The 15,145-nt window shown below is 47.6% G+C and overlaps 5 protein-coding genes across 5 annotated transcripts; 3 read left to right on the forward strand and 2 right to left on the reverse strand.

The window, feature by feature from the left end:
- Positions 1-1,299: 1,299 nt before the first annotated feature.
- KD926_001190 (putative AC9 transposase) lies at positions 1,300-2,424 on the forward strand (the record flags this gene model as incomplete). Its single annotated transcript, XM_053104876.1, has 2 exons — positions 1,300-1,569; positions 1,969-2,424. The coding sequence occupies 2 exons, from the start codon at positions 1,300-1,302 to the stop codon at positions 2,422-2,424; spliced, it is 726 nt and encodes a 241-aa protein (XP_052951856.1).
- A 613-nt stretch (positions 2,425-3,037) lies between these two features.
- KD926_001191 (MFS general substrate transporter) lies at positions 3,038-5,035 on the reverse strand (the record flags this gene model as incomplete). Its single annotated transcript, XM_053104877.1, has 7 exons — positions 3,038-3,342; positions 3,393-3,760; positions 3,812-4,183; positions 4,242-4,445; positions 4,515-4,638; positions 4,704-4,774; positions 4,887-5,035. 7 exons carry the CDS (start codon positions 5,033-5,035, stop codon positions 3,038-3,040), a joined length of 1,593 nt encoding a protein of 530 aa, XP_052951857.1.
- Positions 5,036-5,514: 479 nt separating this feature from the next.
- Positions 5,515-7,606, forward strand: KD926_001192 (polyketide synthase; the record flags this gene model as incomplete). The annotated part of the gene is made up of 4 exons (XM_053104878.1): positions 5,515-5,678; positions 5,908-6,283; positions 6,336-6,653; positions 6,731-7,606. The coding sequence occupies 4 exons, from the start codon at positions 5,515-5,517 to the stop codon at positions 7,604-7,606; spliced, it is 1,734 nt and encodes a 577-aa protein (XP_052951858.1).
- Positions 7,607-11,686: 4,080 nt separating this feature from the next.
- KD926_001193 (uncharacterized protein) lies at positions 11,687-12,049 on the reverse strand (the record flags this gene model as incomplete). The annotated part of the gene is made up of 1 exon (XM_053104879.1): positions 11,687-12,049. One exon carries the CDS (start codon positions 12,047-12,049, stop codon positions 11,687-11,689), a length of 363 nt encoding a protein of 120 aa, XP_052951859.1.
- A 767-nt stretch (positions 12,050-12,816) lies between these two features.
- Positions 12,817-14,724, forward strand: KD926_001194 (phosphotransferase family protein; the record flags this gene model as incomplete). The annotated part of the gene is made up of 4 exons (XM_053104880.1): positions 12,817-12,904; positions 12,971-13,255; positions 13,318-13,689; positions 13,877-14,724. 4 exons carry the CDS (start codon positions 12,817-12,819, stop codon positions 14,722-14,724), a joined length of 1,593 nt encoding a protein of 530 aa, XP_052951860.1.
- Between the last annotated feature and the right edge of the window lie 421 nt (positions 14,725-15,145).

Consider the following 15,145-nt stretch of genomic DNA (forward strand, 5'->3'; position numbering starts at 1 on the left):
CGCCCGGAAACGCGTACACAACTAAAATACCCCTTTTCCCCGAGGCTGGGGGAGCGCAGCGGGGGTAAAGCGCAGACAGAGAAAGAAGCGAAGAAGAAAAGGAAGCGAAGAAGAAAAGGAAGCCTCAAATCGTCTATATGAGTGGTGGGAAAATTGTATCCAGAGAAAGGGCTGATGGTGAGTGATTATAAGAAGTAGTCACTTAGGGAATGTTTGTGCTTTGTGTTTTTACTACTTTTTTATTGGGTCTTCTTGTTATTTCTAGGGGTCGGCACGAATACATGTTCGTAATATTTCGAGCTATTCGCATTCGCATTCGTAATCCACAGATCTCCAAGAATATTCGTATTCGCAGGCCCAATATTCGTACGAATATTGCCCTACTCCCAATATGAATTACTACCCAATAAGAGAAGGCGTATCACGTGCGTTTGTTTATTCAAGATGCGTCCGAATCTGACCTATTCATTTCAAATTCCCATTTTCTATGACAGTTTTGGACCTCAGAATGTCTGATGCTGAATTGCAGGTTTCAACCAATGATGCTTCCGGTAGCTTATCTATCGAATGTCCACTACGCCCTCAACGGTCTTAGAGAATAGATTATTACCTCTTGAATGGCAGAAGTGATGAAGACGATATTAAAGATTATATCAGAAAGGAATCCCGACTGAACCCGCCACTGGATCGTTTAGAATCAATTGATCTAGAAGATTCTGTCAGTCAGCTGCATCTCAATCTACCTACTCCTTCAGAATCTGTTCTACTAGGGGGCTCTAGAAGCCTTACAGACGCGATACGGCCATACAAATCACACAGCAAATCTCGCATCAAGCCACTGAATCAATGGCTTTGGAATCAATTTCGAGTCAGTCCTCTTCCAGGCAAGCTATAGCGATCTAAACGAAGCTAGTAACTGCTTAAGGATCGAGAGATTTAATGTATTCATTGTAGTTGGAAAACTACAGATTCGGCGAGGGCAATGTCGACAAGCAACATGAAGACTTACCTAGCCAAACACAACATTTTTGAGAAGTACGATCCAGAGGAGCCATTGAGGGTTCCAGTGAGACGAAACAGCTTTTAATTGTATCAATATTTCAGTCTCGAGCCGAGCGTGATACTAGAGCTCTATTAAAACAGAATATACTTCGATAGGTTGTAACAGATAATATAGCATTTACAGCAATTTAGTCTCCTGCGTTTTAACAGATATTTAAGGACTTACCAGATGCTCCCTTTCCATTCTCTTCTCGAACGGTTGTCCGACGTATCGACGCAGATTTTTATCGTTATCGGATGCAGTTAATTGACGAACTAGCACAGACATATTCTACAATTGCGCTTTCATTAGATATCTGGACAAGCAAGAACCACAAAGCTATTTTGGGAGTTATCAGTCACTGGGTGTCTACCGACTTTAAATATCAAGAGCGAGTGCTAGAGTTCAGCGAGCTTGCTGAATCCCATAGTGAGGAAAATATGGCAGAAACTCTGCAGAAGATGCTTATCGAGCTTTATATTGAAGAGAAGCTACAGTATCTGATAAAGGACGTCTCTGATTCTAAGGTATTGACAGCTATATTCGGTACTTTACACATGTCTTTAACCTTATTGTTCGCGACATCCTTTCAGGGATAAATTGTAGAGATCACAAATATACTATTGAAACCTATAATCTCTTGCAGGGAAATAAGAAAATCGGACAGCAATCCGCGTTAGCCCGGATTCAAATTATAACTTTCTAGATCTTGAGAATACCTCAACAACGATAGCAATAGAAAGTGACTTACCAAGCAAATGATTTGAATGATAAGTTTATCGAGTACGATATAGAAACCCGCTGGAACTCTACATACCGTATAGTCCAGGGAGCCTTGCAAGCCAAAATACAGATCCGGAAGTAGATAGAGTATCAGAACCAGTTTCCGCCCTTTTCGGCTGACGACTGGTTACAGTTACAAACAGCTCAAAATGATCCTCTCTAAGTTCGATAAGTTCACTCAACTGGTTTCCTGGCGACAATTTAAGATCAGCCTAGCTATTTCTATCTATTACGAACTGAACGATATGCTCGAAGATGCTGCTTCTGCACAAGGTAACTTTTTGGGGTTTAGTTCTAAAATTACGTCTGCTATCTCCGCGGGAATGAAAAAATACAAGAAATATTATAAACTGATGGACGCCCAAGATGCTTATAATATAGCTCTTGTCCTTGATCCACGTTTCAAAACCCTCTTGTTGGATAAGGAGCTTAGGCCAGTGACAGCACCAAAAGTGATTCAATCCATTAAGGATACTTTGCATGAGCAATTCCTATCAAAACTGTCACTGGAGCAATCAAGATCTAAACTTAATCAGGACAACAAGCGGCAAATCCTAGAGGCTCGTATTCTGCAAAAACTGCAATCACAAGTGATTTAACGTTCAGATATTGACCGCTACTTCGAGGAAAGTGTAGTAACGGTTGATAAATCTATAACAAAAGATAAAAATTGGTTATTTGCCTGGTAGGGGACGCACAAGGATGAGTACCCGCGGATGGCAGCCGCAGCCAGGGATTATCTTGCTATCCTAGCAGCTGAAGTCGCAGTAGAACGATTGTTTAGCCGTAGTAGGGATCTGTTAGGGGTACGTCGGCATTCTATGAAAGGTAAGACGATACGGAAAGTGATACTGTTAAGGGATATATATAGTTTAGAGAATAGTAAATGAAAATTCCTAGAGCGTTTTGCTCGTATTTCCCAAGAAGCTGCAGCTCTGATTTAACGGGGTCTAATAATATACGCCTCTACGGATTATTGTTCGCGATGCACAAAACATAGAGTGAAATCTCGTCCTTAACACGTGACCAAAATTGCGAATATTCGTAACGAATACGAATATATTCGTTATTCGTGCCGAGCCCTAGTTATTTCTGATAGATAGCAGGTCCATTCACGTCACTAACAAAAGATGCTGAAAAAATAAATTGTGGATAGCACATCTCAACTATCCCCGAAACCACTAACGATCTAAACACAAGTCGTCGAGCAATTCATACCGTAAGCTGCTTTTTCTTCCACATCAACGTCGTGGACAAAACCTGGCCACCAGCAAGCTCGATTAAAATTTTCATCTGGAGATTGTACCTCCCTGAATAGGTCTTGCGGATTGCCTCCTGTGTGACTGCTGAGAATTCACCCAGTGCATCTGTCGAGTTCAGTATGTCATGTACCTGCTGGGGGTCTAGTAAATTCGAAAGATGAGACTGTAGATACCCCTGCGACGCGGCAGTGACAATAGCAAGACAGATAGCGCCCCCCATGACGCGAAATTGGGCAACAGCACCCATTGCCACGGCTGGTAAGCATGTCAGCATCTCAGCTCTGTGGTGAACGGAGAAGACTTACCCTTATCTCGCTCCTCGACGGTAAATGGTGTCATCAAAATCAACAGTGTGATGTTAATGCCGCACCCAAACCCAGCGAGGACCTGATATCCGTATTGCGCAGCGGCCATATGTACGGACTCGGAGAGAGTCCCCAACAACGCATAAGCTACCATCTGAATCAGCGAGGCCACGAGCACCAGATACACCAGTGGGATCTTGAAGATCTTTGCCACAACAGGCGCTAGCACAGACCCCACCGGAGCAGCCACGGTGAAGGGAATAAATCGAATGCCCGCCTGCAGGGGTGACAGGCCGTTGACGAATTGAAACCTTTGCGGCAGTTGGAAAATGGCTACGAACCAGGTTCCTCCGAGACAGATGGAGTTCCTGCTGCTTGTCAGCATTCATGGAGGGAATGGGGGTGGAGATCGATCATACAGTAGCATTCCCATCCACACGCGATTCTGCACAAACCGCCAGGGGAACACGGGCTCCGTAGGGCCCGATGATTGGGTCACCCGTCGCTCCCACAGGAGAAAGATGATCCATGCTAGACCGGAGATCACCAACATAACGATAGTGAAAGCTGACCGCCAGGCGAACTCACGGTTGGCTTCTTCTAAGGGCGCGACCAGACATACGGTCGCGATCAGCAGTAAGCAGGACCCCAGAAGGTCGACCTTCCGGAACGTATCGGTTAATGATTGGCGGATCGAGAAATGAGTCGCATTCTTTGGTTGGTTGTGTCGAGGGAAGCGGTTGGGCAAGGTGAATATCAGCACAAGACCGGCCAGAGCGGCGGGAGGAACACTTGGCAATGCGTTTAGCTAAGAGAAAGCAAAGGCAATATGGAGAAGATCGAACTCACTTTAGGAGAAAGACCCATCGCCAGGCAGATTCCGAGATAGCACCTCCGAAGATGGGTCCTAGCAGTAGCGAGATGGCACAGACCACTGACATGCCGCTGGTATACGAGGCGTATTTCTCTGGAGGCACGAGTTCGAGAACGACAGCCGCGCAGAGGGAATAATTGCCGGCCCCTCCCACACCTTGGAATGCCCGAAAGACGATCCTGATGCATGTCAGCCTGAATACCCTGTTCAACAGCCCCTCCTGGTGGGGAGGTGTAAAGTTGACGTACAATTGTTCGATGGTCTGGGAGCCGCCGCACGCCCCCGAGAACACGATGAAGATCAACACTGCAGCCAAGAGACATGATTTGCGACCAAAGATATCGCTGAATTTTGCAGAAATCACCAACACCCCTTTCCCCCCCTTGCGTCAGTTCTCCGGTGCATTTTCTGTGTCAGGAATAACCGAGATGACTTACCAACGTAGCCGATCATATAGGAGGCTATGATCCAGTACACTTTGTCTTGTCCCCCAATATCGCTCGTGATGCTGACGATTGAAGTTACCACTATGGGAATCTCGAGATTCGTGAGGAAAAGACACATGCACAGCCCGGCCAGTTAGCAGGAATCACAAGAAAACACGAGGAGGGCAAGCTCACGCCGCTGTAACGAGATGCAGTCGAAGGCTCGTGAGGTACTGAGCTGGAGGATCTGAATCAGTTTGGGACGATTCAACGTCGACTGCCACCTCAGCAGGCTCAGACTTGGCCGTGTGCTCGACATTGGTATTGCCTTCGCCGTCGCCCATCTTGTCTGCTAGCGAGGGGTCGTATTTTGCTTATTTTGGAGTGGGTTGAATTCAACACAACGTCTCAAATATTGCGATGGATACGACCTCGATATCTATCTTTCTCGGTTAGATGATCCTGAAGGAGCAACAAAGAGCGACTTCGCGCTAGGTTAGCCCCCGTGGTCAGATTTTGGTAGCTGCTCCACCGTGACCTGGCTTGCATGAGAATCTAGGGATTCAAGACGGATGGCGTCGATCTTTACTACAAGGGTTAAACCGGGGAAGTCCTGCTGAATCAGGCAATTCCAAGATTTACTGGATTAATTAATATCTGAGGTGCATGTAGCCCGCGCGATCAACCTGCTATACATTTCTGGCCCCCGGATTGGGGGGCGAAGCCGTTCATATCTTCAGCGAGGGTCAACTTCGCATCATTATATCGTCCGCATGAATCCGTACCCATGATTTTTTTCTTAATGTCCTGATCACTTGCAGGCATGGCATCCAACATGTCTCCGGAACAACTTCTCGAGATGCCGTCTGGCTCTCCCCAACCTGGCCAACAGTCGAACCTGAAAGACCCACCCAACTTGTTGACCGCTGGTCGTTCCGTACTTTTGCTCTTCTGGATTGTTGCGTCGATTATATTCTTCGTGCACATGTACACGAAAATATTCGTGATCCGGAAGGTCAAGTTGTCAGATTGTGGGTAGACAACTTACCATACTCTAGATGTATGCTGACAAGGTTCAGACTCGATTCTTCTAGCATGGGTATGAAAACTGAAGATGTCAACATACATTGTGTTCATGCAATATCCCCGAGGATCATGTGCTATACAGTCGTGACTCCACATTTTCTCGACACATTCAACGTATGACCAATAACAGAGGTGTTGACGTTATACTGAACTCACTGTCCGGGGACGGTCTCATTGCGTCTTGGAAATGCATCGCGCCGTACGGCCGTTTCGTGGAACTCGGAAAGGCGGATGTTGATGGGAACTCGAAACTTCCCATGGTTAATTTCGCTAAGAATGTCTCCTTCTTCTTGGTCGCAGTCGACCACATGTGTCGCGACCGACCAGCCCTGATTCAGAAGTCCCTACCTCCGGTCATGGATATGCTACAAGCTGGGACATTGCATGCGCCATGGCCGCTGCAGCAGTTTCCTCTGTCATCGCTGGAGGAGGCACTACGAGTCATGCAAAGTGGCAAGCACACAGGAAAATTGGTTATTGACATGGAGCCCCATCACATTGTGCCGGTAGGTCGATCCTTTGTTCCCTCCACAGAGCTAGAGTTACTAACACATGCAGGTATCTCTTCCTCATGTTCCGTCATACACCTTCCCATCAGACGCAACATACATAATTGCCGGTGGATTAGGTGGTCTTGGACGGAGCGCAGCACAATGGATGGCATCAGTGGGAGCTAAGAACTTGATTCTGCTGTCCAGATCTGGACCTCGTACCGATGCCGCTCTGCGGCTGATAGGGAAGCTAGCCTCGCAGGGCGTTTCAGTACGAGCGCCGAAGTGCGATGTAGCTGACGCAGGTGCCTTGTCAGCCGCGCTCGATCAATGCCGGGATATGCCTCCGATAAGGGATTGCTTGCAGGCAACGATGGTTTTGCAGGTAATACACCCATCGTCACATCCATCACCGGCCACAACCGGTCCCTTGATAGAACGACCGCTAATAGCTTCTCGCAGGATGCTATCTTTGAAATGCTCGCCTTCAAGCAATGGGAAACGACCATCCGTTCGAAGATCCAAAGCACCGAGAACCTTCACGCTGTCCTTCCATCCGGCCTCGACTTCTTCATCATGTTATCCTCGCTCGCCGGCGTCGTGGGCACTGTTTCCCAGGCAAACTACGCAGCCGGAAACACTTTCCAAGATGCATTCGCTAGCTACCGTCGGTCAATCGGTCAGCGTGCCGCCGCCGTCGACTTAGGTCGTATGGGCGAGGTCGGCGTGGTCGCCGAAAACGCGCAATACTCTCGCCACCAGGAGAACGTCCCAGTGATGGAGGATATTTCGGAGAAAGAATTCCACTCTATTCTGGAACAGTGTTGCCAGCCTCCAAACGTGATACAGACTGACAAGTTAGCAGAAAGCGAACAGGTCCTCGTGGGACTCGTGTCACCTGCTCAGCTGCGCGCACGACATGTCGACGTCCCCGTTTGGATGACCGAGCGCGCTCTCTTCCGTGCGCTACCACAAGACCCTACGGATCAGTTTGACGCAGCCCTCACCGTGGATCCTACAGTCGGAGTTACAACAAGTGCAGGACATTGGCATGCCGTCTTTATGAAGACGGATCCCAGCGATGCTCCGTCAGTGGTTATTGACGGACTTACTCAGAAACTCGGCCGCGCGTTGGATATTCCCGCCGGAGAGATTGATACACAGCGTTCGTTGGCTCTGCAGGGGGTTGATTCATTACTAGCGGTGGAATTGAGACAGTGGATCTTGAGAGCGATCCAGTCGAATGTGTCGGCACTGGACATCTCGAGTAGTCCAAGTTTAGAAGATCTGGCGAGTCTAATCGTGGGGAGGAGCGAGGCTATCAAGACGGATGCATAAATAATTCCATATCTATATAGCCCACAACTTCTCCGTGTTAAGTACATACGACCACAGGGTGTGGAGAACAGGGCTTCCCGTCCGCTCAGCCGTACTTAAGCCACCTGAGTCCGTACAGTTAATTGTCGAAGAGCCCTTAACTCAAATATTTTTCTGAAACGATTTTTAGATCGGGTGCCAATGATAGGGGTGTTCTGTTTATATACGGTAGCCGGTAGTCGCCAACGTCGCCGGTGATCGTCAATGGTCGTCAGTGGTCGCCAGTGGTCGCCAACAATCAGAACCAGAAAGGTTTTAATGGGGTCAGCAGGGGGCTTTTGAGCTGATTCAGAAGATGTTAATAAATAGGCGGAGAGCCTTCCTCGCTTTTTTGTTGTTGCTTTTGAACTTGTCCATCTTTACTCGTCGTCGAACCCTGACACTTGAAGTGGGTTTGCTCAGGGGATTGGAGGAGTTCGATCGGTCCGAGCTGTACGAGGCCTAAGTCATAAGGAGAATGCAAATGAATGAAGTGATAATACTCTATCTAAAAACGTAGCCTAGAGTACAGAGATACTTGAGTGCTTAGGTGTTGAAGAGGATCGTGGTCCCCGCAATATATGGGCCTCGGACGGATTAACGTTGTTCCCGACCTCCGAGCTAATTATATCTCATCACAGTGCGCAAAGCCCCTTCCTTGTGATTACAGAGTCAAATCACCATCTCCCTTCTGCCCTATCTCCTACTCGACGGAACTTAAATATTATTCCACTCTTTGGAAACAAAATGAACGCATCCCGGTACCATTTTGCCCCATTTTAAAGTTCTCTTCCTGAAAAAGCGACGGAATAAGCGGAATACCGACCGTGTCTAGAAGTTCAGCAGCGTCAGATATCAAAGCAAAGACCACCAAAATAGAAGCTGCTGTGGGATGTACCGCAGTGGTGGCCCACTGTCTCTCTAACGAGTCAATGAGACCTGGCAGGACCAACTGCGGCGTTAAGGTTTCGCTTTGCCCTCAGCCGGTCTGACTAAGCCAACAAACAGGACTAGACTCACCCTAACACGCAGGGCATTGAGGGGTAAGCTGCATATATGAGCTGGCTAGTGTCGTCTAGGTTGAGATTAGATAATATGGGGCGGCCATTGGCGCCTGAAAAGGAAGTATCTTGACAATGATTTGTTAGGAATAACCTCGCACTGTGGCAGTGCTGTGATGCGGCAGACGAACCATCACACGATTCAGCCTCATAAATTACAAAAATCCTCGATATCGGGTTATGTCATTCTGTTCTCCTGCGCATTCAGCAGATTTACACCTAAAGTTTGTGGCAGACAGCCTTGTGTTCTTGAGTCATCAAGACATGTATCCGTTCACTGGCAGTCATCCAAACAGGGTATTATAGTCCGGTTTTATCAGGCTTCAGAATCTCTGGCCTTGACGATCAGCTGAACAAGACAAATCTGACTGACTTAGACATAAATATCACGACAAAGACTAGCATCCTGCTTGGACTTTGTTTTACCGTGTGTTGCGGTCTTGATTACATCCATACAGTCTCTGATTCTTGTTTGGAAATGGCTGCCACCAGCAGTAAGCCACTCCACAACTCCTTAATAGACAAGGCTAATAAAAGATCAGGTTCTGTAGGAGTTGAAGAGCTTGGCGATGATCATGTCCTTTTAAAGGCGGCTAGTAATGCTAAGCCTTCAATAATAGAAAGCGTGTGTGACGATGCAATCCACAATGGGTATAGTGAGTGTATTTGGTTGTGCTATAACAAGGGAGGGAAGTATATTGCTCGAGACATAGCAATATCACTGGAAGCTGGAGATATTGAAGTCTACAGCCTGAGATATAGGTGTGGATGGTGGAAACGCATTTCGCTCCGATCTCCAACCAGGCTACATATAGTCAATGTCCGTTGTGTTATTGCCGTTGGAGAATTCTAGACTGACGTGTACCATAGATGCACTTTCTGGGCCTCAAAAGTAACAAGGAAATTGAGGTTATGGTCTTACCAGTTAATGTCGCCTCAAAGGTAGCGGAGGTGGACAGATATCTTGAAGAACACTGTCCAGATGGTGAATGCGATGCTGGATTTTACGAAAACGGCAAGTTGCAAGCTTGCACTTTTGGCTCATTGTGTCCAAACATAAAAATGTATGGCCCTGATGATTTTCCCACATTCCATTGCTCGCAGGAACGTTACCACGAAGTTCGATTATACAAACGGGCGCTCGTGTGCAGAGAGGCGATGCTGGATTTTTATTGGAATTCAAGAGGGAAAACCGATTCTCTTAGGTTTCTCAAAGATTCAGGGCTGGTTACTAAATACAGGTAATTATTATGAATCATGCAGCCAAAGGCCCACACTCACGGGCATTAGTGACTTGAAGACGACACATTTTCTAGATGCGGCTGACAGATACGGTGAAAGCACTCCGGCACTATTGCTTGTTGATGGCTGGCATAAGAAGAAGCTTCTCATTCTTATTGGTTTCGCTGGCATGATTAGCATTCTTGTTACTGTTTTTGCAGCTGCTATTGGAAGAAGCTTGAACACAGGGTTGACCGCTGGAAGCTACACTTCAGGAATAGTGGCGGTTTTGATTGCTGTTCTTACTTTCTTTAGTGCGACTTTGTGATTGAGGGTGAGTGTACGGTAGTTGTGTCCTTACGATCCAAATTCTTCAGTATTCTCTCATATTCCAGTCTCTACTTTTGTTAGTTTCGGGTCCATAAGAAATGAGCTGGTCCATTGTAAATGGAGATGGAGAGATTGGGACAATTCAACATTTGCAGCGGTGTTTCGGCTAGGTCAGCTTGATAGGTGGAGGTCTCTGTTCCTGCTCTCTTTAATCCGTTCTTCTTCTTTAATTGATTAGGCCGATCCGGCATCTTTCTCACATTGTGAACAGCTCGGAAAGACCGGGCCAATCGGCATTTCGCATATCTCTACAACTTGACCTCCTTGCTGCTGACAGGAGACGTAGGTTGAGCGGTACCAATATGTCCGCGCCTCGGTGCAGGGCTTTGTGGTTCCAGTGTTTCTCGTAGAGAATGATTTGGCTAAATTTTTTTTTCTTGCATGGAGCCGGAGAGATTCGACACATGCTCCTTATGGCGTGCGCAGGAAAGCCGGTCAGTAAAATTGAAGCAACAAGCCCTGACGTCTCTAGCTCCATCTCGAAATCTATAAAGGAGATTCGCTCCTTGGGTGTATCACATCAGGGCCTTCGGCTGGAGAATTTTCTATAGAACGATGAACTACACCGAGCTCTGATCATTGACTTCCATTGTTCGGTGTTGGACCGTCCACTGATAAATAAGCGGATGAAGCTATATAGGAAGATCTCGTGCGGAGCAGATACACGTAAGCAAAAGCGACCTCGTCTAGTCTGACACAATAGCAATAACATTACATATAGTTATTGTAGCAAATTTTGTCGATTAGAAGGGCCACAAAGACGTCGGACCTATGTTCGAAAGTGGCTCCTTCCAAGTTAAACAGCTAAGATTGCGGAGCACGTCGGGCCCGAAAAGAGTATCGTGGGTGGCTCGTTGGTACCAATTGTGTCCCATAAGCAGAAGGTTTGCCAGTGCTTTGTGATGAACCACTCACCCTTGGGTTTTAGTCTAATTCGGGATCCGCGCCATCTATTATAGATAGCGACAACGTCATTAATGGAAAACCAGCTGTTCGTAGCTGGTGAGCTTGAATGGTTATAGTGCACTCGGGTGTGCATAAATAAGATCGAAAATATTAGCGGGCACCCGCGATAAGCCGCGTGAAGGGATGGCAGGGGTAGGAGACCAGTGTCAAATAGAAGACTCGTAATCTTGATGATTGGCATAATAATACCATTCTTCTACTTCGAATATATGTCTTCTTGGTATGCACCTATTGGACTCCAAATCCAGGATCAGCCATTTGGTTACATCCATTTACTCCCTGCTGTTCAAGGGTCTGTTGGGATACATGGCAAAGTGTCAAAAAGTGGTCCTGTCAATCCTTTCCATTCTGCGTATTCTCCTATTGCCGCCATACGTCGAGAAATTGGTATTCAGTCAACCGCGTAGATTCAAGCAATCCAGGTTTACAAATTCTCCTTTGCCTGTGCGTGCAACTCATCAACAACCCTCTCGGTTTCAGCGTCGAGGTCTTCGGCGAGCGTGTCGAATTGAGCGGTCGCCAGCTTTGCATGAGTTCCCCGGGGTTGTTTCTTCAGCCACGAGCGCAAGCCCGTACTTTTGGCCTGGGAGTTGACTTGCAAGACGATATTGCGGTATCGGTTTTCGACCAGTTCGCCAGCGTCGATGCGCAACTGGTACTCGGCGTCATTCTTGGTGGTCTGTGACGGAAGGATGCGACTGCCGGCAGTGAACGTGGCCTTGAATTTTTTGGCGACGTCATAGTTCCTCTTGACTTTCAAGAAGAATTCTTTGAGCTGAGAAGCCATTCTTCAGGTGGGAACTGTCCAAAGTCAGATCAAGGAGAATATTGATAGGAGTTTGCCGTACCTTTGCGGCAAGGGGAGATGTAGTAGAATGAATTCTTTTCGAGGCTTTGGCAGTGTTGAAACGAAGTTGTCAAGGAATTCATATATATATATTGGAGTTCGAGGTTGGGAAGTGGACTAGGTTTTGATTCAGACTCACAGGTGAATGAACCGCGACCGGTATTTATTGACGACCCCTCCATATCAAGAGGGGGCCTGACCACCGTAGCATTCAGTGTACGGCGGCTATTATAAGATCAAGTTCGTTGTCCTGCGTAAGTATGCGACGACCAGAACCGCTCAGGCCCAATCAATAGAATCTGCCGCAATGACTGTATTTTCATGATGCGCCTTCAAATCTATTTAAATCACAAACAAACAGGATCCATACGGAGGATTGGCTCTGGTGCTTTGATTGATGTCTTATGTTGTGATGCCAAGAAGTATGAAGGGATACTCCCGTTAAGTGGGCGGCAAGAATCCACATCTAAGTGAAAAGTGGAAGGCGGTAACCAAGACGCGCCCACCCCACACCCGACTGCAAGGGGGAAGCTTCCGCTCGTCGTTCCTCCGACGTTGCTCTGCGTTCACCTCCAATCATGCCCTGATATTTAAGTAATATATGTCCGGCTGTGATGAATCCTAGAATCTTGACATGCATCGGAACTCGGTCATCCATCCTACAACGATTCGTCGTACCCAGGTCCCAGCAAAGACAGCTATCCGACATGGGCAGCAAGCCTAGCGCAATTACGAGATCTCCTGTCGGCGGGTCTGCCGCCGGGACGGGCTCGAAAGCGCCCGAGTCAGCTAAGTGTGGGCGTCTTCTGTCTTCATATTGCTAGTTGAATGGCGTATATGTTGCTGACTCTGTCTTTCCAGGGCCGGATCCTTACAGATACACCAGTGGAAGATGGCTCAATCGCGACGAGCTCGAGCGCAATTCCCGCTACATTCGGTTTGATTTCTCGGCCTTGTGTGAAAGAGCTATTAGCCTATGCCCAGGAGCCACAAAAATCATCGAGTGTGAAAAGAAGGAGGGTGGATTCAACAGAGTGTTCATATTCAGAATGGACACTGGAATTCGTATCGTCGCAAGGTTGCCCACTCCCATTGCTGGGCCACCTGGGCTGGTAACCAATTCTGAGGTGGCGACAATGACATATCGTACGATTCTGAACTGGCTTTGAATATATTATATGGCACATGACTAACTACCTTGCCCCTAGTGCGGTCTAAACTCAACCTTGCGATTCCGAACGTCCTCGAGTGGAACGACAGTTCCTCAAACCCAGTCGGCAACGAGTACATCGTGCAAGAACATGTTGCGGGGGAGCAATTGCACCAGAGATGGGCTACAATGAACTCGGAACAGCATATGTTGTGCACCAAGGCGCTTTCGCTAGCGATTAGAAAGATGGCAGCTCTGGACTTTCCAGCATATGGCAGTCTATACTTCTCGGATGCGCCGCTGCCATCGGAAAAAAAAGTCCCTTTTGAAGAAGGGTACTGTGTCGGGCCTCATTGCGGCCCTGTTTACTGGAATTGCAACCCTGGTGAACTTGAGCTGTATGGCGGCTCCAGTCCAAATTGCGGTCCATGTAAGTGTGAATTTTTTTCCTACGCCCCTAACGTGTCCCATGTACCACTTTCCTATCTTTTACCTTCTTTTTTCCTTGTATTCTTTTCATTTAAATACAGTGCTCTCTGTGCTTCGAGGATGACTGACTAACGGAAAGCATTGGAATTAAGGGAACGACCTCAGAAATTTTAGCTCTGGCTTAATAGACACTGGACGTGCTCGGATCCCACGAGAGAAGTCCGTTAACGAAGGTGTTCTCTCCTACCAAGGACAGGTTCATGAACATCAACAATTACTTCAAACGAGCAATGATGTTCTCGAAAGGTTACTAGATGACAAACGTATCCAAGACGCAGCTAGCCCTACTCTCCTGCACCCCGACTTTCACAAGAGGAACATCTACGTCTCGGCAGACGACCCAACGGTCATCACCGGTCTCATAGACTGGCAAACGGCAAGCATCGAGCCGGCATTCATATACGAAAACGAGACGCCAGACTTTGCAGCTCCCCCTAACTCAGAAGACGAGGACACACTAGAAGATGAGAAATCCGAAGCACAGCGAGCGAAAGAACGCAAAGACGCCTCAATCTGCCACCAAACATACGACGTATGTATGAAAGGCCTCGTCCCAAAGCTCCGACCCGCCAGACTCCAAGACCCGACCTTATTCCGACTTTTCCATTACGCACACACCTCATGGAGAGATAGTGCTGCGGCTGTTCGGCAGGAGTTGATTGAGCTTTCCGGTCAATGGCAAGAGCTCGGATTACAGGGCTCGTGTCCGTATGTACCGACGGAGGAAGAGCTGGCTCGGCATTCCAGGGACTATGAGGACTTCGAGACGGTGCAGAGGTTGAAGGTCTGGCTTATGAAGTCCTTGGATACGAATTCTGATGGGTGGGTTCCGAATGAGGCATGGGAGGCTGCGCGGGAGGCCCATCGGGCTGCGTATGAGCAGTGGATGGAGACGGCTAGGGAGGCGGAGGAGAGGGGGGATGAGAATATAACGGTTGAGAAGGCGGATAAGTTATGGCCGTGGGATGCGAGGTGAATTTGTTTACTAGGCGTCCAGGAGGAAATGTCCATGGATTGGGATGACTGTGATAGAAGAACAATAATATTTATTTGTGGAAGCGTCGAGCCAGGCGTGAGACTGTCGGTAGATTTATTCTATTTAAGAAGGCGCTGCCGCTCTTCTGTATACGCTGTTCCCGAACGCTATGGGGAATGAATATCTTCATGAATCTCCAAGATGCCGACTTCCAAAGGCTACTGAAAGAACTGTAGAAAAGCCCGTCTTTTGTTCAAATTGGAAATATTAGCGACATAAGAAATTGAAACGTCGACTATACAGGGATTGCTTTGCATATATAGGAATCGACACAATTATCGACCTTCAACGCAGGCCGTAGCCAATAAGTACGGCCTGATCACAGTTTCACACTCCACATCTTACACTAGAAAATTTCCTG

This window comes from Aspergillus affinis, assembly GCF_023601865.1.
Source record: "Aspergillus affinis strain CMG 70 chromosome Unknown NODE_123_length_106781_cov_87_563250, whole genome shotgun sequence".
NCBI classification, from domain to species: domain Eukaryota; kingdom Fungi; phylum Ascomycota; class Eurotiomycetes; order Eurotiales; family Aspergillaceae; genus Aspergillus; species Aspergillus affinis.